We start from the raw sequence: 25,399 nt of genomic DNA, 5'->3' as shown, positions 1-25,399 counted from the left end.
AACAATATTTAATGGTGTTTTTTTAAAAAAAAAATCAAAAAGTAGTGTCGGGGAAAACAATCAGGGGCCCCCCCCCCCCCCTTTTTTTTTTTTTTTTTTTTTGCCAATTCCTCTAAATACATTCCAGTGCAACTAATTGCCTTCGGAAGTGAAATGAGTAAAACTTCTACTAAACTGTAATCCACCTGTTGGTTTCAGTCTAAGTTGTTCTCTGAAACTATTGGAGAACAAACAGGATCATAAGGAATCCGATGAAGACTACTGCAGGATTAGGTAACAGAGATCAGAGAAGCAGCTAAGACGCCTGTGGTAACTCTGGAGGAGCTGCAGACGTCCACAGCTCTGCATACCAGACACAGTCAGAGTTGAAATTCGGCACAAGTATGAAAAAGACACTTGGATTGTAAAAGTACCACTAACACGACACACTGAATGAAATCTCTTCTAAACTTTGCTGAGCAACGACAAATACTTGCCCAAAACAAACGTCTGTGTTATGAGTGTTTATACTCACCCAGCGTGAGTCAACGAGCGGGTATTCAGGCAAAGCAACGGCCATGTAGTCCTTCTTAGTGCAAACAGCTACTACCAGCACACCCTCCATGGTGAAAAATGCCTCTAGCCCAGTTCCACTTGCTGTGAAGAAACTTTACACAAGAAGAAACGCGTTAGTTGAAAACGTACGACAACATCTGGGACCGAATTAACCTCAAAGCAACGTCCTCTTCACCTGTAGAGTTGCTTTCTGCGTGGCCCTTTTCCCATGTCATGCTGAGACCCCTTGTCAGTGTTGGAAGGATGCTTATTGTTGTTAAAGAACTCGGAGTGATAAGGTGGGAAGTCCATGTTGAGGCAGAGCCAAGCGTGAAAGGCAAACCCGCTCCCTGGCCAGCGCTGGACCGTCGGGACCATAATCCCTGCCATGGGCGGTGTGAGATCAAAATATTGCAGAGCGCTGTCCCGGCCCTCTCTGGCTGCCATGGCTGAAAGCACGGATATCATACGGGTGCAATAAGGGTGTATCCTCCCTCCCACTGCACCGCTGTCCTGGTCCATCCTGAGGAGTCTAAGGAGGCTCTTCAGCTCCTCTGGTCTCATGCAGAGAGAACCCAGGTCCTGCAGGAGGCCCAGCAGGGCGTCTGCACACTGCCTGTCCAAACTCTGGGGCTGCGAGAGCACCTGCAGTAAGGCGCCCACCATGCCAGCCTCCACAGCCACGGTGCGGCACGACCTGGAGCCTCCGGACACGGCCGCCAGCCACTGGGCCACCAGCAGCTGGAGGTCCCTCTGACCGGAAAGGTCGGGCAGCCACTGCAGGAGCAGCAGCAAGGGCTGGTCGTTGCTAATGCCGAGATGATGAGCGTGGACGTGCTCGCCCTCCACCGCCTGAGGTGAAGGCAAAAAAAAACAGAACGTCAAACACAGACGGAGCAAAGCGGTCAAAGATCAAAACCTGATACGTTTCTGATCAGGGTCTTTTCGAATGATCAACATGGGAGTCCGTGACTAAGATTTCAGTGAATTTACGTCAGCCTAAATTCAGTGATTCATTTGGTCTTTCTTCTGGTGAACCCTGACTGTGACTTGATAACAGCTGGAGAAATTCACAAAGTCCCATGAATCTATAAAGTACTTATAGAAACGGATAGACGGCTTATACAGCTGTATTACATGAGATGCAGGTTATATTGTCAATTTAACAGATGTGAGTTTTTCTTAAAAGTTTTCTTTCACCTCATGTAAAGGCACATATTGTCACATGACCTGCTACGCACAACGTGCTCAGACAGCTAGAAACATTCAATAGAAACTATGAGATTCAAAGCAAGTCCCCCGTTTAATAAACAGGATATGAGCTGCTTTGAAAGTTTTGTTGTCACATGACTACCTACATATGAAGTGAAACGGTTTCCAAATCGAATGATCAACGAGTAATATCAAAACCGAGAGGGAACATGCTAATGTCACATTAGCAAAGCCAGGCAATCTTTTCACATGCAACGTTTGCCAGAAGGACCACGTGTGTTTTGAAGACTGAGACAGCTATATATCTAGAAATAAACTAAACAATGCATAACTTGGGTGTCAACTCATAGCATTGCTGAATTTTGAAAGAAAGCTAAACCCAGATATGAGAAGTATATTCATGAATTCCTGCAAAAATTACTACTACTACTACTACTAATGTAGATCATGTTATACAAAGACTTTTTTATTGCATATTAAATCTACTGAGTTTTTAAAAGACAAATGGCATTTATTGTATTAACATTAGTATAGTAGCAGATTATGACTCAGAATCGGCAAATGCCTAATCTTAAGTGACTCGGATCGGTATTGGGGCACAAAAAAAAAAACAATAAAAAAAAAAAATCACAACTCTGTGCTAAAAAAAATTAATGTAGACTTCACCATGTTCATTAGCTCCTGCAGCAGCCGCTTGGTGGGTTGACCTTGACTCTTCAGCACATCAAACAGCTGAGAGTAGCCGATCCTCTCCTTGAAAACCTCCTGAGTGCACCAGAGACAGAAATAGGTTAGGAAAAAAAAATAAAAAATTGCTCAACAGTGTCAATTATCTGGCACACTTCCATTACTGTTAGGAAACAAAACGAGCATGTATGAACAGACAGCAACTTTCTATGCATTTTGATTCTTTGAAATCACCTTAGCAGAAGGTGAGTTGCTCATTATAGCCGTAAGGACCCCCAAGGCATGGACCGTTATACTGTCTGCTCCTTTCTCCAACACCTACACGAAAATGAAGAGAGCTCAAAATGTACAGCATCCAACAGAGACACCAAACGTTCATTTAGTAACATCTTTCACCAATAACATTGCTCGGTAAGAGAAGAAAACCACAATTATTGCAGCAGACGAAATAGAAATGAGGGCATCATCTGTACCAGCTGCCACACAATCACCTCTTTGTTTAATAAAGACAGGCCCTGGCATGCAAAAAAGACCCAAAAATTCAAACCAAGCATCAAAAAAAGAAAAAAAAAAAAAGAAAGAAATTAAGCAATCCCAAGCTACCGCTGGAAATTAGTCAACATCAAGCTCCAGGACATGAGCCAGGCCTTTTTACACAACCCACAGCAGTCACATGTGAAAGCAGGAGGTGGAAGAGAAACACGGGAATACGTTTAATTAAACACCATCCCCTTCATGCACAAAGATGAGCACAACATGCCCTTATAGGCCCGTGCTTGCAGCAGGGAATTCAGCCGATAACTGTCTTGATTTATGTCAATAAATTCAATTAGAGCTACAGATAAGATAAATCAATGAGAGTCAACCTGACGGCAGTTATCATATCCAGCCATACCTGTTTTATTTACAAGAGTATAAGCCTGACTTCCTGCCTATAACTTCCTGTTTAAATAGCACAGAGACAGGCTGAGTTTCCTGCTGACGAGACCAAGAGCAACACTAAGCACACACACAGGGGAAGCAGGGAGTACCTGGTCCGCTTTGACATCTGTGAGTAAATGTGTGGTGAGGTCACACACAACCTCACGCTCCGGCCTACACCTGTTGCTCTGAAAGAGCTTCAGGGCGCAAAAAAAAAAAAAAAGAGAAAAAAAAAGCATGCAGCAAACACACAAGAGATTGACAATTAGACCCAAAAACAAAATCATATGAGAGAGGATGCAGACTGGCAACGCGAGGAAACGCTTGTGACATTTCAAAAAAAGAAAACTACAGACAGAAGTTAAAGCAGCAGTATCGTTGAAAGAGGAAGTGGACATGATATAATAAGAATAGTGGCAGAATGACACAGGTGGGCAGCGAGTCGAACCTTGCTGTTCTGAATCAGTCTGAGGATGTGCTCAAAGCAGTTGTTGTTGAGGAAGACGGCCTGCAGGACGGGCCTGTCGGCGCACTGCAGGATCTCAGGAACAGCAGCTAAAATAAATGATGACAAATGTTGGCTTTTGACCTCTGGGGCAAATATCTCAATAAATTAGAATACCATTAAAAAAGACAACTCATTTCGGTAATTCAAAAAGCTAAACTCGCACATAAACACAGTAAATAGAGTGACACATTTCAAGAATTTATTTATATAGCATCAATTCACAGCAAATTATGTCAAGGTACCCGAGCAAACAAGAATATGCTCCTATTTGATCCTGTTATAAATGCAATCAAGATTACTACACCAGCTGGCAAAACAAGTTTTCTATCTACGGAAGGCCAGAGGATCACATCGAGTTACCAACTTCGCTGTAACTGCAAAGTTGGTAACATGCATGTGGCAACAGGGGAGGTTTTTAAACAGCAAACCTCCAGTGTGCTCATCACCAACTGGAAGTTTAAGAGGACAGACCAAAACACACCAAACATGATTACTGGATCATAAGACATGGCGCGTTTGTAATCCAGGTGGTTGGGACATTGCTAATTCTGAAACTCTTATTGGTTCAGGAGAGGCTTAACGATCCTGAAGCTAAGAAATGCAACAGTTGCAGTCCATTTCCAGGACATTGGTGTGTGTGTGTGGTGGCTCTTGAAGCTCAGACTCCAGTCAAAGTTGGTTGTGGTTGCAAAATTTGGTTATTTCTGTGGTTTGTGGTCCTTTTGTATTATGCTTTTCCCCCCCTAAAGTTGCCATCAACATACTTGAATGCACCACTTTCACAGCCATCCTGTATAGCGATGATGACCTTGCACGGCTTTAGACAATGACTGTCTGCCAAGACGAGAGCCGAATCAAAAACATATTTTCTCAGTTGTTTTACCCGAGTATTGTGATTTTGTGAGAAACATAGTTTTTGGTATTTAGTTGTAATCATCTAAAAGACCAACAGTGAAATCCTGAAATATTTTACTCTGTGTGTAACGAGTCAGTGTGAGTGTTTTAATTTAAAATACTGAAATCAAAGTTTTTGATCAAAGTGACTGAGATTCACCACGCACTTAGGATACAGCTGTGCCACATACATCTGCAGAAGCGATGCTCTTACTTAGCATTTGGCTCTGGAGCGATATCAGGCTCTCTTCCCAGCTCTGCCTGTCTTCCTGGTCGCTGCTGAGCGGACGGTTCCAGTTGAGGAGTTGGAAGTAGCTCTCCAGTATCGTCTTGATCTCCACCTGCCGCTCCACCGGACTGCTGGAATGCAGGAGGTGGATCATCGCCGTCAGGCACTGCAGAGTCAGCCGCGGGAGCTTCGTGTCTTTAGATTCGGCAGAGATCCGGCAGCACCACACCCGCAGGACGGAGAACAGGTCCTCAACAGACTGAGGGCTGATGGAGAGGAGGCCATTTTTCTAGAAAAATAAATAAAAAAGGAAGTTAGATGAACTTTGCAACCCCTCCACTTCTTTTTTTAAATAAGTGAATAATACAGATTAGTTGCTGACCTTTCCCCCACTGATGACAGCACCTTGGAGATGAACCAGTCTGAGTATAAGGTGCTCTGGGATATTTTCACTCTCCTGGAGACTCTCTGGATACAGAAAAGAAATCAACACTGCATTTAAGACGAGGCAGGAAAAACGAACACAGGAGAAAAAAAATACATTTCAGCTGATTTTACACATTTCAAAAACACCAAAAATATTCAATTAGAGAATTAAATATTCAACATGAATATTAGTGAGACAGAAAATAAGATATTACCATACAGTGAATGCACAAACACATTTTAACTATTAAGGACATGATTCACCTCTTTCATCTAAAATGTCAAATTCAGCTAAAAACGCTCCACACTTGCACAACAATGTGGTTAATGTGTTTTATGACAGAGTGACCTAAATACGTTTTGATGGTAAGAAAAAAAAAAAAAAAAAAAAAACTGAAAGCTGCAAATAATAAAATTAAATATGCAGAAAAAGTCAGAGACTGACTTGGTTTAAGATTTATTTATGCCTTTCGGCTGAGTCATTACTAAACTCAATAATGGAAAAAAAATATATATTACAATAGTATCAACCCTTGAGAAGTGCTTATCAAAATATTTTGTCCTATATCTGATCTACATATTTTTGCTTTCGGTTTTGTCTTTCAGGTGAGTATAAATTCTCTTTACGAACTTATTCAAAGTATTTTTTCGTTTCTCGGGCAATAAGTGGTCATTGACCGTTCATATTAGAAGCAGAGAAAAAATCACACCATGTGACACGTTGTGGACTACTTTAAAACAAAGACAAAATTATTACATGGTGTGCAGTTTATCATCTTATATTAGAAATTTATCTTAAACACCTTACTGGTGCTAAAAATAACAAACTTTGAGTCACAACATCATTCATAGCAAAAAAAAAAAAAAAAAAAGGGGTTTGGAAAAAAATCTGGATTTTTGTGTTTCCAATCAAGAAATCACCCTTCAGTGGTGCTACTAAGCAGTGGTTACCTCTGCTTTTGAGTATCTGCCGCTCCAATCCTCTCTACATAAGAAAACAGTAGAAATAAACGGATGGATCCCTGTAATAAAACATTGAAATCCCAGCTAAAACTACTGGTTTTCCTTTTGTTTTGTAAAAAATGTTCCTGCTGCAACCTCTTTCTCAAAAAGTAAACCCCCGTAATTGGTTAAATGTTACATAAGTGGCCCTTAACATTTCCAATCAAAGCCTGCCATTACAGCATAATCCTCTTAAAGACTTGTGCATACTTAAACTGTGTCAAAACGAGCTTTCCCACATGGCTTATAGATCAGCACTTGCTAATCAAATGGAATTATGTAATGACAAACCTGATAAGTAGATGGAGGACAACTGAGTTTTAACCTTAACTGAAGAATAACAGGTTGGACCAGATCGGAATGGGCTTAACACTGTTTATAAAACATCAGGATGTTTCTTTAATGTTAAGATTGAAACAAGAAATGTATGCATTTGAGCAAAACAACATTTTGACTGTTGAGATTCGTGAGGCAAAGATCAGAGATGCTGGCAGCGTCTCACCATGAAACAGAGCAGGCAACTCTTCAGGCAAGGCCAGCGGGGAGAACTTGTACTTGTTCCTCTCCAGCAAACTCACCTCCTCCCTGCAAAACACAAAGCCTTGAGTCACCGCCGTCCTATCACGCCTAAGAATCGACGTGCGATTTCCACTAATGCTGCTGGTGCAGAGTTTGGTTTGTTTTCAAGGCGTAGGGAGCCACAAGTTGAGGTGTTACACACTGCAGAGGGTTGGGCAAGACATCATATTGACGTGGTATTCTTTGAGACTTTGCATCGACGGAGTCTCGCCTCCCACGCAGTCACACACTCTGAAGGGCAAGACGGCGCGCACTCACCCCGCCAGACATCTCCTCCACGTCTGATAAGGGTCAAACAGACTCTCGCAGAGCACCAGTCCATACTGAACCACCTGCTCCAGCGATGACTTCTCTCCTTGCCCCTTCTTTAGCTGTACAAACAAAAGGTTTGTGCACAAGCATTCATTTGCCATTCAGCCTCAGTTCTCAAGATACACCTGTTGTCAGTCTTTCAATGTGCAACAATTCCAGTCCTTTGAATAGAAGGTCAAACACACACCCACTTGTCTTTCAATCTAAACTAGATTTGTCACTTCAGGGAGAGGATGCCAAAAGCTACAGATATGATGAATTCACTTGGAGTTTATTCTCGCCTTGCTTTGACTTTTCTGGGATTTGCAGGCTGCATATGCCGACCGCGCCTGGTATGCGAGTCGTAAATCAACCACTTGTTTCTTTTGTTCCAAAGGGTCTTACCTGCTCCAAACAGAAATTCAAAAGCTTGATGGTTTCAAAAACAAAGCTGGGCGTCTTTTCAGGATCGATGTTCTCCATGTTCCTAGAAGGAGGCAGAAATGAATGCTGTTTTGAGAAACCGTAACTAATAGCTTAACAGGCATTTAGAAAATATCGATAACAATTTTTTGTGGGGCTGTTTTGCTGATACTTTCCATGAAGTGAATCGAATTAAAAGAAGCAGGCCTAACTCCTCGGAAGGAGGATTTAATTCTTCGGATTCACCTTAAGCAGCTGAAAATTCGACACTTGAACACACCCAAGTGCTCCAGCGGAAGAACAGTCGCACATCCAACACTCATCGCATTAGATTTTGAAATGGATAAAATGGTTTAACATTAGGGCTGTGGAAATCCAAGATTGCAGCCGTACTAAAAATTTCCAGACTATGGTTAAAAGTCTAGTCTGTGTGGGACATCAGCGGATTTAAACGAGCTTTGACAGTCTGTCTAAAGGAGCTGATCTGTGTCAAGCTGAATTATTAGGAAAAAAAAAGTTTCTGATGGCTACAAAAAGTGCATGATTGAAATGCAACTTGCAAATTAACCTCTTACCAAATATTACTAGGGAGGTATGCATATATTTGAGCAGTCAATCAGCATTTGTATCAGAGGCATTTTTACTTTACCGTTCAAGGATTTATAATACCATGAATTACTAAATCTGAAATTTCTAAGCAATTATTATCAAACATTTTATGTTGTGTTGCGTTTTGGTCACTTAGTTGACAAAAGCAGTCAAGTGACTCTAAGATGACCCCAGCAGGATTAGAGGTCTCACCTGCAGACGATGATAAAGAACTTTATAAGGAGCAGCGGGTGTGGCGTGTTGCCGTTGTGCTCGGTGGCGCTGGAGAGGTGGAGCGCGCTGTGCCATAGCTGGGTGCTGAGGAACACCAGGACCTCCCTGGGGAGCAGAGGCACTTCTGAGCTGCTCTCCTCCAGCCTGGAAGAAAGGCGTCAGAGGACAAAATGAGTGGAGGGAGAGGCGTGCACTGGGATGGCACCGTGCAACATAAACACGTCAATGCACCTGCCTCGTGGGAATGCAAATCGGCGGCAATGTAGTTGAAGATTTTCAACTGTTACTACCCACCTCCGAGGCTCCAGAGATTGCACATCGATGAGCCGCTCAAAGGATGCCACGAACGCCTCAAGCCACTGCTGCAGGTAGCTTACGTCTTTCTGCAGGACGAAAACAACACATGCACATGCTGAGAGTGAGCTAACAATACATTCAGAGACAATACGCACGTCTGAGAATGCTATGACTAGTCTGAGCATTAGTGTTTGACGACCTGCGGCCGAAAAGATGGCAGTGACTAAACCTTTTGACCTGTTTTTGAAACAGGATGTTGCAAAGAAATGTGACACGAACAGAGGAACGCATGAGGCAGTTCTTTCCTTTTCTTACAAAAGGACAAACAAAATCATCCCCGTCTTTCAAAGTCCACATCTGTCCCAGCGCAGAGTAAAACTCACAAGTCTCTGTTGCTACTTTTTCAAGATGGACATCTTGTTGAGCGGACTTCTACGTTTCTAGGTCCTTTGAAAGTCATGTGAGTCGAGGATGTTTACAGACGCCTGTTATCGTGGTTTCAATCAGTCTCTGCAGTGCAACATATCCTGCCGATCATCCCTTGGTACAACAGCCACTTAAATACACATCAGACAACGTGGGTCTTCATGCAAACAGCTTAACTCTTAACATTCAAAAACGCCTCCATATGAGGCTGAAAAATTAATGAGCTCTGATGGATTAAGGAGAACTGCTCTGCGTGTCAAAGTGAAACTACACAACAGAATGTGCAGCAGCAGAGCAACCTGAACGTGCTGATTGCATGAGCATGCCAGCCACCACCGTTGCCGATTTGGGACACAGGAGCGTCTCAAAAGCAGGCTGCGAGAAGGAAGATAAGTCGCGTCGGACTTTCTTACTCACTGTTCATAAATAACACATGGAACACGACACGAGAAGCAACAATTCATCTGGCATTTCCCTTATCTGGCAGGCATGTACAGTATACAATCTTTGCTAGAACACTACCGTAAAACAACTTTTGATCCAACATGCATTCAGTAAGACAGACGTTAATGGTCTTTGGCATCTACTAAAGCTCTCAAATGCTCCACTGGTGTTAAATTAGCCTTACCAACTGGCATTGATTTGGGTGCCAGTCCATCTCTCATTGTTTGAGTCTGAGCAGGGTGCCAGGTTCCAGCGAACCCAGTCTCCGGTGAAACCTTCAGAGCGGACGACGGCAGGCAGCTCGGCAGCTGCACATCACTCCTCAACCAAACTCAGGCGTCTAACTCAATCGCCTCTTGTCTGCTAACGTCAAGCAAGCAGCCAGGAAATTACATGTCACTTTAAGTGAAACTCATTTCCTCCATACTCGGCTTCCTAGTCAAACCCCTTCCTCTTTTGGTTTGTGCTGCAAGCAGCGATGGAGGTAGGAGGCCTCTGTCAAAACTTCCCTGCAGCAACAACAAAGAACCGGGCCCATGTTATGCTTTTTTTTTTCTAAATATAACATCAAAAACATGTCGCGGGACAAACATGTTTTTGTTTTTCTCATTTGGGTAAAAAAAAAAAAACAATAGACAACAGTCTTTTAGAATGTCCTAACCTGATGCTAAGCATTGGATCTGTGTCCTGATCGAGCCATTTTTTAAATGATAATTATTCAGCTGTCTTAATAAACCCAGTTCATTCCCTGTAGGGGTCTATTTATGTCTTCATGTCTTCAAATCTGTATTATAGAAAGCGCACATTCTGTGTGATTGATCAAAAGAGTAGTTTTTTTTTTCTTTTTTAACCACTTATAATAATGTTTAAAGTGTAAGACGGTTCTGTCTGTCTCAGCTTCCTGTTTGTCTATAATTCGAAGGAGATGCGGACACAGATCTGCTGAAGCACCAGTCAATTACGACATTCAGAGCAAAGCACAGATATTATAAAGTGGAACAAGTTCTGTAGGTTTTCTTTGCTCACAATTAATATGAGCTGCACTGAATTATGCACAAGATTAACTGTCAAAGGATTATATCACAAGAAAGATTATATCACAATAGTGTACAAATGCTAGCACTAACTTAGCACTTCTGCTGTCTGCAGCAGATGAAAATATTAACAGCAGTGTGCACTGAAACCGTCAGCTGTGCCTTTCTTCTGCTTTAGATTAAATTAACGTAGCTTTCTAAACGTAGTTAAAACTGCGATGGAGCAGCGTGTCGCAGAAGAAACTGTGGTTAGGACACCATATGTGTCACTGCTGAGAAAAATAATAGAGGCAATGTCAGCGTTCAGAGCATTCTTTATGATTTAGCAAATGAGTTTTCAAGCATATGTTTGGCATTAATTATATGCATAGGACAGGGATATGGTATTGAAAGCAATTTGATAAAACTGGAGTAGACACTGAATCCATTACGTATATTGTTGAACCAATAGACTAAATTCATTTATGAAAGGCGAACATAATCTTTATAAGACACTGCAGACCATGACCTCAGTGGAGTGACCTCTTCTATTCCCAAATGTGTAGAAACAGGGGTCACATCTGATGCAGTAACCAACGGTAACCAGTGTCAGATTGTTACTAATGCAACAATTTATGCACGGCATAAATGCAACCCGCTCCTTTACAGTCATTCAAACTTTATTCATAAATTACTTCTCAAACAAGCATCAATGGAAAGAGCTGTACAAATTAATAACAGCAAACCTCCAATCCAAGTAAATCCCCATCAAAATTAAAAACACATTTTCAACAGAAACATACACATGCCCAAAAAACAAACAGACACCCCAGCATGCATGCCAACACACTTTTAAATGAAAAACAATTTTTTCCATAAAGCAGGAGCAACACTGCCGATGAATTAACAACAAAGGAAATAAAAATTTGAAATACAAAATAATAAATAAATAAAACTAAATGTGATTACAAACATTTATATGTTCAGTGAAATGCAAATTGATGAAATAAATTAAAATATAATAATAATAGTAAATGTAAAATCAATTCTCGAACTACAAACACATTTAAGAATTTAATTTCTATAATTTATGAATAAAAACTAAAAGTAAATATATTAGTAAAGGAAGTATACAAACTTGAAGTGACAATAAATCTATATTATTCTGCTGGATGCTACTGTAAATCCTCCCTGGTTGCGCTGCCTGAAAACAGGAAGCTGCTAAACAGCCCATTGTTTTTCTTTCCAGCATCTGGACAAATAGGTATCTGGGATCTGAGAAGGGAAGCGGCAAGGACAACGGATGAAGTGACGATTCAGTCCTCAACGATACTCACGACAGAGTTTGAGTTTTATGACATTTGTGATTTGCTCATGCTCAAGCCTCACCCTTAAGAGAGTAAAATAGGATGCAGTTGATTAAGCTTTGTGGTTTGGAAAATATTGCCTTACAACTATGTTGGGGCGCAACTAAACCACCAAATGACCACATGTGGCACGCTTGGCTTTCCAGTTTTATGTCAATGCCACATTCCTACTCCGGCCTGAGTTTGCCCTGGACGTCTTGTTGTATGTTCACTTGGAATATGTGCGGGTGTAGTTGTAAATCTGATAAAAAGTAAAAAAAAAAAAAAAAGAATTGAGATTCCAGATAGGAAGTGAGACCGGTTTGCTAATGAGAAGTAAAACAAAACCGGCTCCACTCGTTAAGAAATCCTCATTGATTAGCCTCCCATGAGAGAAAAATTACTGCCATCGTAGCCGATTCTTTCCCCGCACATTACTCGGAGCAAGAAGCACTTGATTAAGGTATTTTAATGGGATATTTATTAACGCTGCTATTAAAGCCAAAATCCTAAAACAGGCATGCGAGACTAACCCTGCAAGCTGTGTTATTTAGCAGTTTTCTTTGCACGTGGCCAAGCAGCTGTGCTTCTCTGTGCTGCTTGGCATTCTGCTTCGCTCCGGCTTCCTGCACAAGTGAAAGCAAAGAGGACTTTGATTTTCCTGGTTGGCGGCTCTGTTGGTAAACAGTGGAGGCCGTGGCTCATGGTGGGTGTCGGGGGAGGAGAGGGGTGGGGTGGCAGGGATTCGATCACACAACTTTCATCAAAAGCTGCAGGAATGGCTGCTGCTGCTGCAGGTCACATTCAGAATCAGGTGAACGCGGCCACATAAGTAATGTCATTTGTTCAGCTCTCGGAGCGATCCGAGGGGCACGGTTTCACAGCTGTGCCGATGAGTGGCAGTCGGGTTGTCGCTGTGGCCTGGCTTTGCCTCTCAGGGCTTTAATTAGTCCCCTCAAGTAAGAGATCACACGATAATCACAGATTGTTTTTGTGCGAGCAGGAAATCTTTTGGATCACGACTAATCGTTAGGAAAGATGCTTATTTGTTCTTTATTCTCATCCTCCGTTTCGATGTTGTTTCTGGGTCATTTTCTCAGTGAAAATCCCAAACATCTTGAGGTTATTTACAAGTAAACTCTAAAGGTGAATGATTGTTTGGTAAGGAGTTGTCTGGGCTAAATTAAAGATGTGCAACATAACGTGAATGAATTAGCCAATAACAGCTCAAAAATAAATTACCAACAGATAAAGACCCGCAGATAAGGCAGAGTTTTGTTCGGTTGCGACTACAAACGGGGCAAAGCTCATCTAAGCTTGGTAAAATGGGACGAAGTTTATAGCTTTATTTAAAAGGTCATATAAAAATAGATACGTAATTTTCCTAACTGACTTTGACTTTGATAAAAATAGCAACAATAATTCATTTCCTCTATAGAGGAAGTGGAATGATCATCAACAGTGACTTGCAAAAGTCCCTGAACCTTTCATATTTTGCTGCATTACAATAACAAAGATGTATTTTGTAAAGACTTTTATGTGAGTCCAGCACAAAGTAAGGCATAATCATCACCTATATACCTTTAAATAAAGCCAACTTTCTTAAGAAGCCCATACTAACACTTCTTTATGCACAATCTGAGAAGGTTAAGTTTGTCATGATTTGATCTGCCTTTTCTTTGCCTGTAAGGCATAAAAACTAGCATTATAAATGAGATTAAAACTCCTGAAGCAACGCCAGCAGGGCTGGTTTTAACCCAGCATAATTAAAAACAAGAGCTGAAACCTGGCTCTGCTATGAGGGTCTGTTAACACAACCATAGGTTCTTTTGGCACTCAACTGCAAAACCCAGGAAAAACTCAAGAAGCATTTAGAGTGTAAACATCATATCTTTACAGTGGCCCCTGAGTTATTTATTGACCCAAAGTATGTGAAGGATGCATGGGATGATAAAGAAAGTGGGAGGTTTAAAAAAAAAGCAGACATTAAGGAAACTGTCAATAGAGATAATTTGTTATTCAGCGCCGCTTTTATGGAAAAAATTCTCTCGTTGCATCAGAGCGTCTTTCAAACAATCCACAGAAGTCGGTGTTCTAGAAAGTCCTTAAAGGGGTGTGTGATTTCTTACACAATTGAAGGAAACAGCTCTTTTTTTTCCAATGACAAGCCTGTGCAAGTTTTGCTTTTTTTTTATTGAGTTTTATTGCAAGTACGTGAAGGCTGAGAGCCTTCAAGTCCTCAACCACTACAGAGAGAAATTCAAGAAAACCTGAAGAGACAAACGGCTGAAATTGTGCATCTAAAACAAATAAAGCAGGTCATCCGTGGGGACTCTGCGCGAAGCTGCTGAGGGTTCGTCAACGGTTTCAATAAAAGACTCAACAAAGCCCGGGTTTGCTGTGCAGCTCAACTTATTTACTACAGTCAAATCTCTCCTTGATGTGTGACGAACCAGACCTGTGAGTCAGTAAAGGGATGTGTCCAGTTGAAAAATGATTGTCTGCGCCAACTCACCTAACAGGCAGATAACAAAAGCACTAAACACAATGGTGTGGTAGGCTCTAAAGGAGAGGCTGGGGAATCAGTTCTGCTGCTTCTCTGCAGCCTCTTGTGTCTCTACGCTGTGTGAATCACATGAAGAGGTTGCATCAGACATGAGTTATACCCTTTACCTCTACCACCTGAGTAGATGAAAAACCAACACTGATGAGAGCAAGTGTTGATTATCGGTTTTAAAAGGACCATTATTAGCCATTTCTTTTCATTTATAACAGGGAGAGAGGAAAGTGACAGACAGCCAAGACTCACCTTAATAAGGAAGTGGTCTCACACACAGAGAGAGAGAGAGATGCTAGACAACTCTCACTCAGAGGAGTTTCACTGTAACTCCTCGGCACCAGACACCACAAACACACGCTTTAACTCTGATTCTTTCTAGCAACAGACCAAGACAGCAGTGCAGATTTCAAGCTGGTGTTTCTTGCACAAACAGAAAGCTTGGCACACCTACAGCTGTCTATGCAGCAGAAACGCAGAGAGGGAAATAAAAGAGTAGATTAGAAAAAAAAAAATCCTCTGGGATCAGCCAAAAATGATTAAGATGACTCATTTGATAATATGTTGTGCAAGAAGTCATACAACAAAGCTCTGACAGGAGTGGGCTGGTTACCTGAATCGAGATTTACTGTACCCTCCTGGCAGGAGAGACTATTTTATTCTTACTAATATACAGAATAATTGTTGACAGTGAAGGTGCTGAAAGTGAACTCATTAAAGCAACAAACATCAAACTGTGCACTGAAGGGCAAATAGTTTTAAATTAAAGAAATCAGAGCTTAAAATGCAGTTTTGTTTTAAATATTTTGAGTAAATACCATAATAAAAGAGTAAAAACAGGCTACATTTACTACTGTAGTGAACATGCCTAACTTTTGATTTTCCAAATTTGACTGCCGTCTTCTCAAATGAATTTGGAGCATAGGCTGTGATTAGGCCTGACCAAACAACAGAGATAAAAAAAAGAATCTTAATGAAATTTATTAATTGTCAAAACTGCAGATCTGCTGTGAAGAGAGACTAAAGAGAGAGAGTGCAGGGCTGTCCTCAGGCAAAGAAGCAGATTGCTAAGACATGAAATAATAATAAATGAGTCACTGCCCATTCAGAGCCAAGCTAAGCAGAAATCATTATTCAGAATCTAGGTTTCAAGAAAACGTATAAACATGAGGGTAGAGTAATAAATGATGATCTACTGTGGAGTTAAACGGGCTCTATGCCTAATTTATCCAAGAACGCAGAGGCTGTCAAACTTTTTATAACAACTACCACTGGAGTAAAGGTTTTCCAGTCATACTTACTGACGAGCTTAAAACTGTGGTACAACAGACCAAGATTTCACAAGTTTGTTGAGTCATCTCATTAAAGGGGGGAAAACAGAGACATATCTTAATTGGTACCAATTACAGGCTGGTTTAAGGATAGATCTACCTAAGCATTCAATTTTTACTGAGAAACTGGTTAAGATCAAGTTCTAACTTCAGATGTAAATGTTCCTGATGAACTGTTAACCCCATGAGTCATGAGCTAATTACCTGTACCGAGTTATACCATCTATTCAGTTTCTATTCTAGCTTATTACGAGCAGGATTGGGGTGTTGGCATTGTCCGGGCAACCATCTCTAGCAGTCATCATCACAGGGCAACACGAGGACAAAAATGGGACAAGTAGGCAAGCAGACACTAACAACTGAAGGCAGTTTAGAGAGAACAATTAACCTAACATCCATGGAGTACCAGAGGAAACATCCGTAGTTAGAACTCCACACAGAAAGCTGCTGAAGTGCTAGAGTGATGGAGAATAGTATAACACAGTGCAGCCCCTCCCCACCTGTTGCTGCATAGTGCCAGACAGCTGGCAGAAAGAAGGCTTCTACAGATAAAAGTACAGCTTTGACTGTTGGGAAATATCTCCAAGTACTAAAAACACAGAAAGCCATGATATCATCACCCTTCACTCTGCTAAGCTATCCCTGTTTTACACCTAAAGCTGGCAACTCTGAATTATCAGATCATGTACCGAGCCTGCATTATAGCTAACTAACTTTACATTTTAGCTAGTAATTGGTTGGTACAAAAATTCCACTAAAAAGAAATAGTCCTTGCATCCCATTTTTTAAGAACATTGTCATACAGCTACAACATGTTTCAGTGAGGAAGACAGGCAGCCAGGTAGGAACAGGAACAGGAAGTCGTCCCAGAAACACCTGCATCGCAGGTACATGATCTAATTAACTTTAAGAAGTGTTTCAGTGGCAGTTTATTCGTGACTAGAGGTGAAAAGTCTCGGAAATGTACGAAAACGACACACGCTACTTGTTCGGTTTACACAACGCAAACCAAAGTCACAAGGTAAATAAACGCCGTTTATAGGCGAGCAGGCGAAAAAGAAGCGATTTCCTCATATAAGCCTGACAACTAACCACGGGGCTCACAGGCCTGATCGCTACGCGTTTATCGGCTCTGAATAACTCTGAAGTTCGGGCAGAGGAGCAACAACAACAGGTGTCATCGTCGGCTCTTCCGCACTCGCACTCACCTTTGTGTAATACAACATCCACAGCTCGTACAGCCTTTCCTTCGATGCCATTCCGCCGCCTCTGTGGTTGCTCATCACCTCCTTGTGTATATTTCTCTTTTTTCTTTCAAAGAATCATGCGAGCGGCGTCTGTCTGAAGTTGCTTCCTAAAGGCAGGGGGACGCGGCGCGCTCCTGCCAACCATTCCTGCAAATATCCAACAGAGGTACACAAATCCGAATGATAAAACAAATATTGAAAAACAGCTCTAAGTGTCCAAACGCAAAGTTATCAAAAAACGCAGGGGGGCTGGGGGGAGAAACACCAAATCGCTGATTCGATCACTTGCCGAAACTGTGCAAGCACAGGGGAGGAAAATGCGTGGAAATCCACGCCCGGAGAAACACCCATTTATGTCCGCAGTTACAGCGAGCTTGTTGCTGTATGAATCCTGCTGGAGAGGGCTCCCACGGAAGAACCGAGAGGTGCCATCCACTCGGGACCCAGAAACGACAGCGCTGCCCGTTTGGGGTTAGCTGCTTTCAGAGGGCGGGCAAGCAGCGACTGATCATCAACTACTGTTAACAAGACCATGAATTCACTGGGAAGTTGACTGGAGATCATGCTCACAGGTAGACTGATATTCTTAAAGACACATGCACAAATAAACACGGGCTTAACCAAACACGGCCAAACATCGGCAGAAGACAAGTCTACCTGTTCCAAAAAGGAAAATAGAAATATAAAAGCAAATTCTTCACAGTAGAAAGAACCAGGGACATTTTTGAAGGCCGAGGAACGCGTGTTTTTGCACAATAAACAGCCAAGAGCTGAACTTCAGACTCCATTATCAATGGTTCTTTATTGTTTATTATGTTGTATTTAACAAGACTGTAATAAACAGCAGATGCATGGGGGGGGGGGATGCCATTCATAAAGTAATCTAGAAATAAAAATGAAGAAACAAAGAGATAATTGTCATACCCTGCTAGAGGATGAATACTGAAATTAAAACGTATAAGGTTCGATTAGGTAGAGGGTACATTTCATTTTTAATAAATAGTAGGAGGTCACAAGAAATCTGGAAGACTAACACAAAGTGAAGTAGAAGGAGACGACATGTTCTGAAAATGTTTTATTTTAAAATCCTGAAAAGTGTGGCATGTGTTTGAAATCAATCCCCATTACTCTCAACAATCCATAGTTTAGCTAAAACCATATATTTGTCTTGTCTACAAAATACCTTCCTGGCAAGTAATTGCAAAGAGAGAAGAAATGCTTCGCAGCTGTAATTGTAGCAAAAGGTAGTTGCACAATGTATTGAGTCAGAGGAGATGGTTAAAAAAGCATGCCACACCTTTCAGGTTTATATTTATAAAAAAAGAAAAAAAAAGTTTGCATAGGTTTGTTTTCTTTTTCTGACTAGAGCATCTTTCAGTGGCTTTACTGAACCATTTCTTTGTGCAGCTTGTGCAACACATTTAGTGTAGTGATCCATGGACAAGATAAATATAATGTGCTATATTATTTTATTTTGATATTCAGGTTTTGTTAAACTGTGAATCTCATTTGGAACTTGAGTTTATTTATTTACTGATTGACCTTGAGTTTGTTTTTTTCCCCCCCTGAGGTTATTATTCTGGGTTTTTCAACATCACCATGACAGGGTTGTGTTGTAACACGCTAATGTTAATCACCAGAAACACGGACCCAGTGCAGCTTGAGGAAGCTGAATTACTATGGCAATGCCCTACATTCCTAAACAAGACCTGACACTGTGACCATCAGCAAACGTTACAGTGAGGCGGTAATATTTGCTTACATGAACTTGGACCTATATAGAGAGCATTTGTAAAATGTAATTGAATAATAAACAATTTGAGAAAAATAACTTGTCATCTACGCACAATATTACAAATGCAAATATTATATGCATTAATAAATGTGTGGGTTTTTTTTTAATTTGCAAGACAATACCTCTTTTGTTATTTTACAAAGATGTAAAAATTACAATGGTTTCGTTGTTAATTGGGGGCACATTTGTTTTCAAAACAAAATCACATGAGCAGGCAACAGACCATCCAAGTTGAAGCGCTCGACGGGCGATTTTACGCCCTGCTGTGGCAAGGGTCTGTTAATGGATGTCAGAGGGAGTTGAGCGGCGTGTGGAGAGATAAACATGGAGAAAAACGTCGGGTCGCTGCAGGAACAGGCTCTGAAGAGAAAAGAGAGACTCAAAGCGCTGAGGGACAAAAAACTTCACGTAAGTCCCTCTTCTAGCTTGGAATAATATTTGAGAATTTGAACACAGTTAAACAAATCGTATTTTTTAAGCTAGGTAACGTTAGCAAACTTAGCTTCAGGCTAACGTTAGCCAATGAGTTGAGGAAAGGAATTGAAAAAATACCCATTTTTATTCAAGTTCATTGTGTGTGTGTGTTTGTATAGTTGTTTAGACATTAAATTAAGATGAGTTCGAGTCAAATTTTTTTTGTAATGGTCGTTGTGTGGCATATTTGATCTTTTTTTGCAGTGCTGATTAGCTAAGCTAAATGTTTTATGTTCTTACCTCTCTATATGCTTGATGATTAGACTGAAGGTTGCTTTGTCCGTGCACATTGCTTTATGTTGCACCTATATTAACGTTTTTCGGCCACAACATTGAAAACCTGATGTTCGCTTGAGAAAGATATTAAACTCCAGTAGATTAAATTACACGGTGTATTTGATCACTTTAAATTTGTGACAGGTCCTATTGCGTCGTTCATTTAATGCTAGACTGCAAAGACTTAGTCAAGACAGTCCCTTGTATTTTTGTTTTGCAAATAAAAATCTGTGAGGCAAGCAGTTTTTCCCCCACCTCCCTTTACCCGATACCCTCAAATAAAATCTAATCCAACTAGTTTCCTTTAGAAGTCAACATATTTGTAATTGGATTCTACCTGGATGCATGTAGTCTCAGTATAAATGGCTAAATCTGATTTTATTTCAGTGACCCCTTCTTAAAGTAAACCTGAAATTTGAGTCGAAAATAAATACCACCTGTTAAACATGCTTGTAAAACGCCCTGGGAGAGCTGATATAAATGACAAAAACCCAAAGAATGGATTGGTGAAAAAAAAAAAAACAACTGAAAATTTGATAAATTCATAAAATCAATTCATCACCCAGTCCTACATAAATATAAATTAATGTAATCTAAAGTCTACAAATGCCTTCTGACCCCAACTTTAAAGTCCTTGCATTAGAGAAAAAAAAATTAAATAAAAAAAAATGTTTAAAAGAAGAAAAAAAAAATAAACGGGCATGGAAAACAAGCAAGTTGACATTAGGCTCACAGTGGAGGAGAAATATGTCTGTATTTTTCCATTAGTGGTGAGCCCTTTTACAGAGGAATGTGATTATACTGCTTTAAATAGATGAAGCTATGTATACATATGTTTTCTGAAGACTGGCATTGGTTTATGGAACTAAATGTCTTTTTTTATTTAACTTAAAAGTTGTATCTCAGCGGAAAACAATTTATGCTGTTTCATTCACACACACAAACATTTTAGGCACCGATTCAGTTACAGCTTCACTAAATACAAACTTTTCCAGTTACCACTCTGCTCACAACATGAGTTGGACTATTGGCATTTATCTATCTCTCCCCAGAAAAAAACAAACAAACATAGAAAATAATAATCATTACTATAACTATAATAATCTTTCCCATTTGTTTTGCATATATGAATTAAAACATAAAATATTACGTTAGAAAATCAACAGGACAATAAGTCATTCCAAGAATAAAGGACAAGAGTTAGTCACAAACCTAATATTCAAATCTAATATGGCCGTGGTAATAAACAATTGTTTTGTTTGCATATTGATTTTCTGACCTGCAACTTTAAGCAGGGTAAGTAGGTTTGATTGCATTTCTAGATCCTGCTCCACCTCCAGAGGTAAATGGTCGGTAGCAGCAGTAACCACGGAGACTTGTTCTCGGTTCACTTCACTTGGGTGGGCTTACTATTTTTCCTCCACTTCAACCTCTGAGTGGGATCTGTTTGAAACAAAGATGATTTTCTGATTTTCAGGTCCTCGTTGGGGTTACAGTCTGTGTTGAAACATTTGCTCCACTATGCTGGTCGTCTGCATGCTCCACAAAGGGATTTTTGCAGAAACCGTATTCAATGTGCCACCCCATGTCCCCCCTCCTCATCCTCTCTTTTCATAAGATCCTGTGATATTGGAATGGCTGACAGATGTTTTGTTGACATTCCTCCAGTCTGCAGTTGTTGTCCTTCTGTGCTGCACTTGAATTAGAAGTCACTGCCCTGAATTGTTCTAGCAGGTGGACAGGAAGCCTCTTCAGGAAAATAAGAGCCTGGGAGGGGTTTGATTTCCTTTCTTGCAAACTTTGAAATTTAGGTCAATATATTTGAGAGGTGGATGGGGCTTGCTTTTTAATTTTTGCAAATGAGTTTTGTAATTTCTCTCACTTGATTACCGTACATGTGGATAGACTTTATGCAAGCAATACATTTGCTTCCCCCCCCCCACCAGTGCATAAAACATCCACATTTCCAGATTTATCTTTTTTTTTTTTTCCCCACAGAAACGTCTGGACAGGTCAGCAGTTTAAGCAATGAAGTTCAAAATGTAAATGTGTCATTTGACTCCCAAATGACAGGACATTACAAACACTCATAATTATATTTGTCTATGCAAATGATGGTCTGTGGTTTTTTTGTGACAGACCTAAACTAGGGTGAATCATATATGTTCTTTAAAAAAAAATTGGGAAGTTTCTTATTTTTTCATGGCTGAATGCAGTGATTCTTATTTTCCTTTGTGCTGTTATAATGCTATTTGCTAAAATGGTCCTACCGTGCTGATGCATCTGCAGGTACGAGAGCAGGAAGATGAGGAACCGGAGAGCAAAAAGGCGGCACTGGAGGAGACCCCCGAAGAAAAGCACAGGTTGGATCTCCTCTCTCTGCAGAGATGCTCATATTTGTTTTGTTTGCATATTGCTCTTTCTTCAGTGTTTGCTTCTTCTTTGCTCTACAGTTTACGCACAAACGGAACTGAAACTAAACTCGATGTGCAAGATCAGAGCATTTATCTGCGCTTTAATCGCCTCTCCGCTGCATGTCTGTCTGTGTGTGTGTAGGTTGTCAGATTGGATGTTTACACTGGGTTTCCACACAGCCTGGTGCCATTAGCAGCTCAAATATTGTGCAGCTCGCTCAACTTCATACTAGCAGTCGGTTGGAGGGAGCAGCCATCTTTCCTGTCCTACAGGACCTTTTTTTTTGTTTTCCATTGTTTATATTTAATGACTTTGCTCTAAAGGCACCTGAGGGAGTGCCGTAGCTTTTCCTCCAGTCCAACAAGACAGGCCTCTCCTCCAGGGTGAAAATAGCCTCAGGGCTTACAAACATCTTTAGTGTTTGGGTGTAAAGAGTGTCAAATATATTCTGGGGTTTCAGAACCTTATTTTGAAAACAGTGACACCGGTCTGCAATATGCTGTGAGTGTAATTTATCTTGTTATCGGCATTAAAGTTTCATAGGAGATCGAGTTGCGAAAGCAGGCTGGTTTGGAAAGAAGAAAAGAAATTCTGCTTGTCCCTTCGAGGTTTCTGCCTCTTTGTTTTCTAACATTTTGTTCCAAGTCTAATCCACGAGATGCCCCAACTATGCCTTGCAGCTTTTCCTGTTTCATCATGTTAGGTGTGGCTAAAACTTCAGTTCTTTTATTGAGAAAGATGGGCAAGCAGATTCCAAGTTCCTCCTGTCGACGATTTACATTCAAAGAACTTTGAACGCCTTTGAAATCTTTCCGTTTCATGTTCATGCTTGGCGTGTTGTGCGTTAAAGTAGCTGAGTGTATGCTGGCCTGACATTATTGTAAACAGTTGAGCACTCCTGCTGCCCTTCCTCCTCAGCAAGAGTTTTCTCTAAACATTTAGAGAGAGCCCCTCTCAGCTCATGCTCCGAATTTATCACAGTTTCACTTTGATGCCTCCGTCTGCTTGAGGTGGAAAATGTGTAAACACACCCCTCAGTGTTTAGAAGCATTTGAACTTGGTGACGGCTAATGACAAAAAAAAAAAAAAAAAAAAAAAAAAACTTTGGGGGCAAAAGATTTACACCCCTATTGTCCGTCCTGTTCTTTGTTCTGCTAGTGGAGGCAGTTGAAACATAATTTTTCTCTGGGTCTCTTGCTGCGTGTTTATTTTCAGGTGTGGGAGGAAAAAAAGGACTTGATAGTGATGGAGATGGTGTGAAATTCAGCTTAAATATTAATGGACACAACAGGGTGGTTCTTAACAATGTGGACGACCTTCTGACCTTCAGCGGCTCACTAAAAGGTTCAGGTTTCCGTTTGCAGCTTCATCAAAATAAATGCAAGAACTTGCGACTTTGCCTGTTGAAATTGTTGCAGTTGTCTAAGCTCCTCTCCACAGAGATGAGAATGAAATTTAGTCAGTGATCGGAAGGTTGTTGGTTCGATTCCAGCTTCCCTGGGCAAAGGCACCTAACCCCAAACTGTGAATATAAATTCAGCCCATTTACCGTTTAACCAGATATATTGAGGTTTTGAAAAACTTTTTAAAACTGCTAAATATTTTCTATCATGGTGTTTCTATGACTTAATTTTCTTTTAATGAAATACCAGAGAAAGGAACCCAAGTTTTCTGCTGCTGTTTGGAGCATGGAGTAACGTAACCCCAACCATATCTGCATATCTGCTGCACACAGTCAGTCAGCTGACTGAATGTGACCTACTACGGCTTTTCCTCCATCACAAGAAAAAGCACAAACACTCGTGTGGAAACTAAGCTGCTGCCACCAGCAACCACAGTTGGCAAGCTGAGAGTCCTGTGTTTCTCTTTAAACATGAGAACGACAAAAATAGTAATAGTACAAATAAGCATATTTACTTAAAACTACTAGTGAACTTTATTCTATATTATTGCTGAATTCTATGAATCAAAACCAAAATGATAAATATTGTAGATGTTATGTTAACAACAATAGACAATATGTTAGTGTTAGCACTCCAGAATGCCATCTCATATAATAAGTCCATGTTTACTCTTGATACGGACAAACAAAAATCTTATATGGGAGCTGATTCAAACCGTGACGCTATAAAATGTCACCTAAAGACTAAAAGATCGAGGTTCTGGGTAGAATTGTTTGAAATGAGCCTGATCTCTTTGGCTCAGCCTGAGCTTAATGTGAGGATCTCAGAGTGGAGCGGCTGCTCGTCTGGAACAACATCAGTGGAGTTGCTTCTATCAGGATACTTCCTGGACCCAACCCTTTGGAGATTTTCCAGGCATGTCCCACCAGACGGAGACCCCAGGCTCGACCCCAGAACTCACTGGAATAAGTTTGTGTTCGTCCCGGTTTGCCGTTTCTCAAGATCTCCCAGAACCAGCTGAAGAGTGTTGCAGGGTAAATGTTAGGTTTGACCAGCCCCTTTTTGGATAGCCGGACACCCCGGCTGAATGAATATTAAAAACCAGTTTTCCCAGTCCTCTGGTTGTCCCTGCATACGTCGGGATCGGGTTATAAATTTGTATCTAATCTATCATTTGCATTTTTGTGTAGTGTTTGATCACGCTGGCTTACATACGACATTTTTATTTGTATTAAAGTGACAGTGCTTTACTCGGTCATATTTTGGTTGTATTAACAATTAAAGTAAAGTTTACATTTTTCTACCACTCAACCAGCCTCGTAAGCATCTGATCTGCACACACACGTTTTGCGTAAACACAGGGTCCTCTGTCAGCCAGTTAGCTTTATCACCCATACCCATACAAGGCATTGGGCCGTCCACACAGAACGAGTGTGATGAATCTATCAAGAGCACAGCGTGTCGAGCTTCATCCTAAATCCACGCTGAGCTCCGAGCAGCTGATGAGTCTGTTGTGCGGTGCTTGTTAACCTCCGCCTCTGGACCCCTCAGTGTGATCTGCCAGAGACGTCGACTAAGCTCGCCAAGAATCCCCCTGTGCGGCGCTGTGGTGAAAGACGTGGCCGTTCTGCATCAAGGGAAGAATTCCTCAGCTGTTTTCTGCCCTCTGTGCCCAGGAGCAGGTGGAACATGTTAATCAGTAAAGCTTGCTGGTATAAATGGGGGCATTATACTCTTACCGCCTTTTTTTTTTTTTTTTTTTTTTTTTTTTTTTTTAAAAATTTGGAGGGGGGGGTGGGGGGGGTTTTAGGCGCCCCTTTTTTTTTTTTTATTTTTTTTAACCTCCC

The 25,399-nt window shown here is 40.9% G+C and overlaps 2 protein-coding genes across 6 annotated transcripts in view; one reads left to right on the top strand and one right to left on the bottom strand.

Annotated features, from left to right (window-relative positions):
• The window catches only part of nbeal2 (neurobeachin-like 2), a 45,776-nt gene extending 27,870 nt beyond the window's left edge, over positions 1 to 17,906 (bottom strand). For 3 of the 5 annotated variants that reach the window (XM_015022243.1, XM_015022253.1, XM_015022260.1), the window contains exons 1-14: positions 17,151 to 17,906; positions 8,823 to 8,911; positions 8,508 to 8,672; positions 7,689 to 7,770; positions 7,251 to 7,363; positions 6,916 to 6,998; positions 5,368 to 5,453; positions 4,971 to 5,274; positions 3,803 to 3,909; positions 3,465 to 3,551; positions 2,668 to 2,751; positions 2,413 to 2,511; positions 731 to 1,386; positions 515 to 647 (exon numbers count right to left, since the gene is read on the bottom strand). In XM_015022243.1, coding sequence (XP_014877729.1) covers positions 515 to 647; positions 731 to 1,386; positions 2,413 to 2,511; positions 2,668 to 2,751; positions 3,465 to 3,551; positions 3,803 to 3,909; positions 4,971 to 5,274; positions 5,368 to 5,453; positions 6,916 to 6,998; positions 7,251 to 7,363; positions 7,689 to 7,770; positions 8,508 to 8,672; positions 8,823 to 8,911; positions 17,151 to 17,225 — 2,163 coding nt within the window. In that variant the 5' untranslated portion in view covers positions 17,226 to 17,906. Of the gene's footprint in view, positions 1 to 514; positions 648 to 730; positions 1,387 to 2,412; positions 2,512 to 2,667; positions 2,752 to 3,464; positions 3,552 to 3,802; positions 3,910 to 4,970; positions 5,275 to 5,367; positions 5,454 to 6,915; positions 6,999 to 7,250; positions 7,364 to 7,688; positions 7,771 to 8,507; positions 8,673 to 8,822; positions 8,912 to 9,879; positions 10,026 to 17,150 lie in introns of those variants that run through there. The other 2 variants (XM_015022270.1, XM_015022278.1) reach the window with 2 other exon arrangements.
• A 1,322-nt stretch (positions 17,907 to 19,228) lies between these two features.
• Positions 19,229 to 25,399, top strand: part of ccdc12 (coiled-coil domain containing 12) — an 11,117-nt gene continuing 4,946 nt past the window's right edge. Inside the window, exons 1-2 of the mRNA XM_015022231.1 lie at positions 19,229 to 19,392; positions 22,024 to 22,097. Of these exons, the coding sequence (XP_014877717.1) occupies positions 19,309 to 19,392; positions 22,024 to 22,097 (158 nt within the window). The 5' untranslated portion in view covers positions 19,229 to 19,308. The remainder of the gene's footprint in view (positions 19,393 to 22,023; positions 22,098 to 25,399) is intronic.

Source organism: Poecilia latipinna, unplaced genomic scaffold, assembly GCF_001443285.1.
Source record: "Poecilia latipinna isolate Pla-1442-1.1 unplaced genomic scaffold, P_latipinna-1.0 Scaffold86, whole genome shotgun sequence".
In the NCBI taxonomy this organism is placed as follows: domain Eukaryota; kingdom Metazoa; phylum Chordata; class Actinopteri; order Cyprinodontiformes; family Poeciliidae; genus Poecilia; species Poecilia latipinna.
The sequence above is the reverse complement of the archived record's forward strand: the minus strand, read 5'-3'. Positions and strand labels throughout refer to the sequence as shown.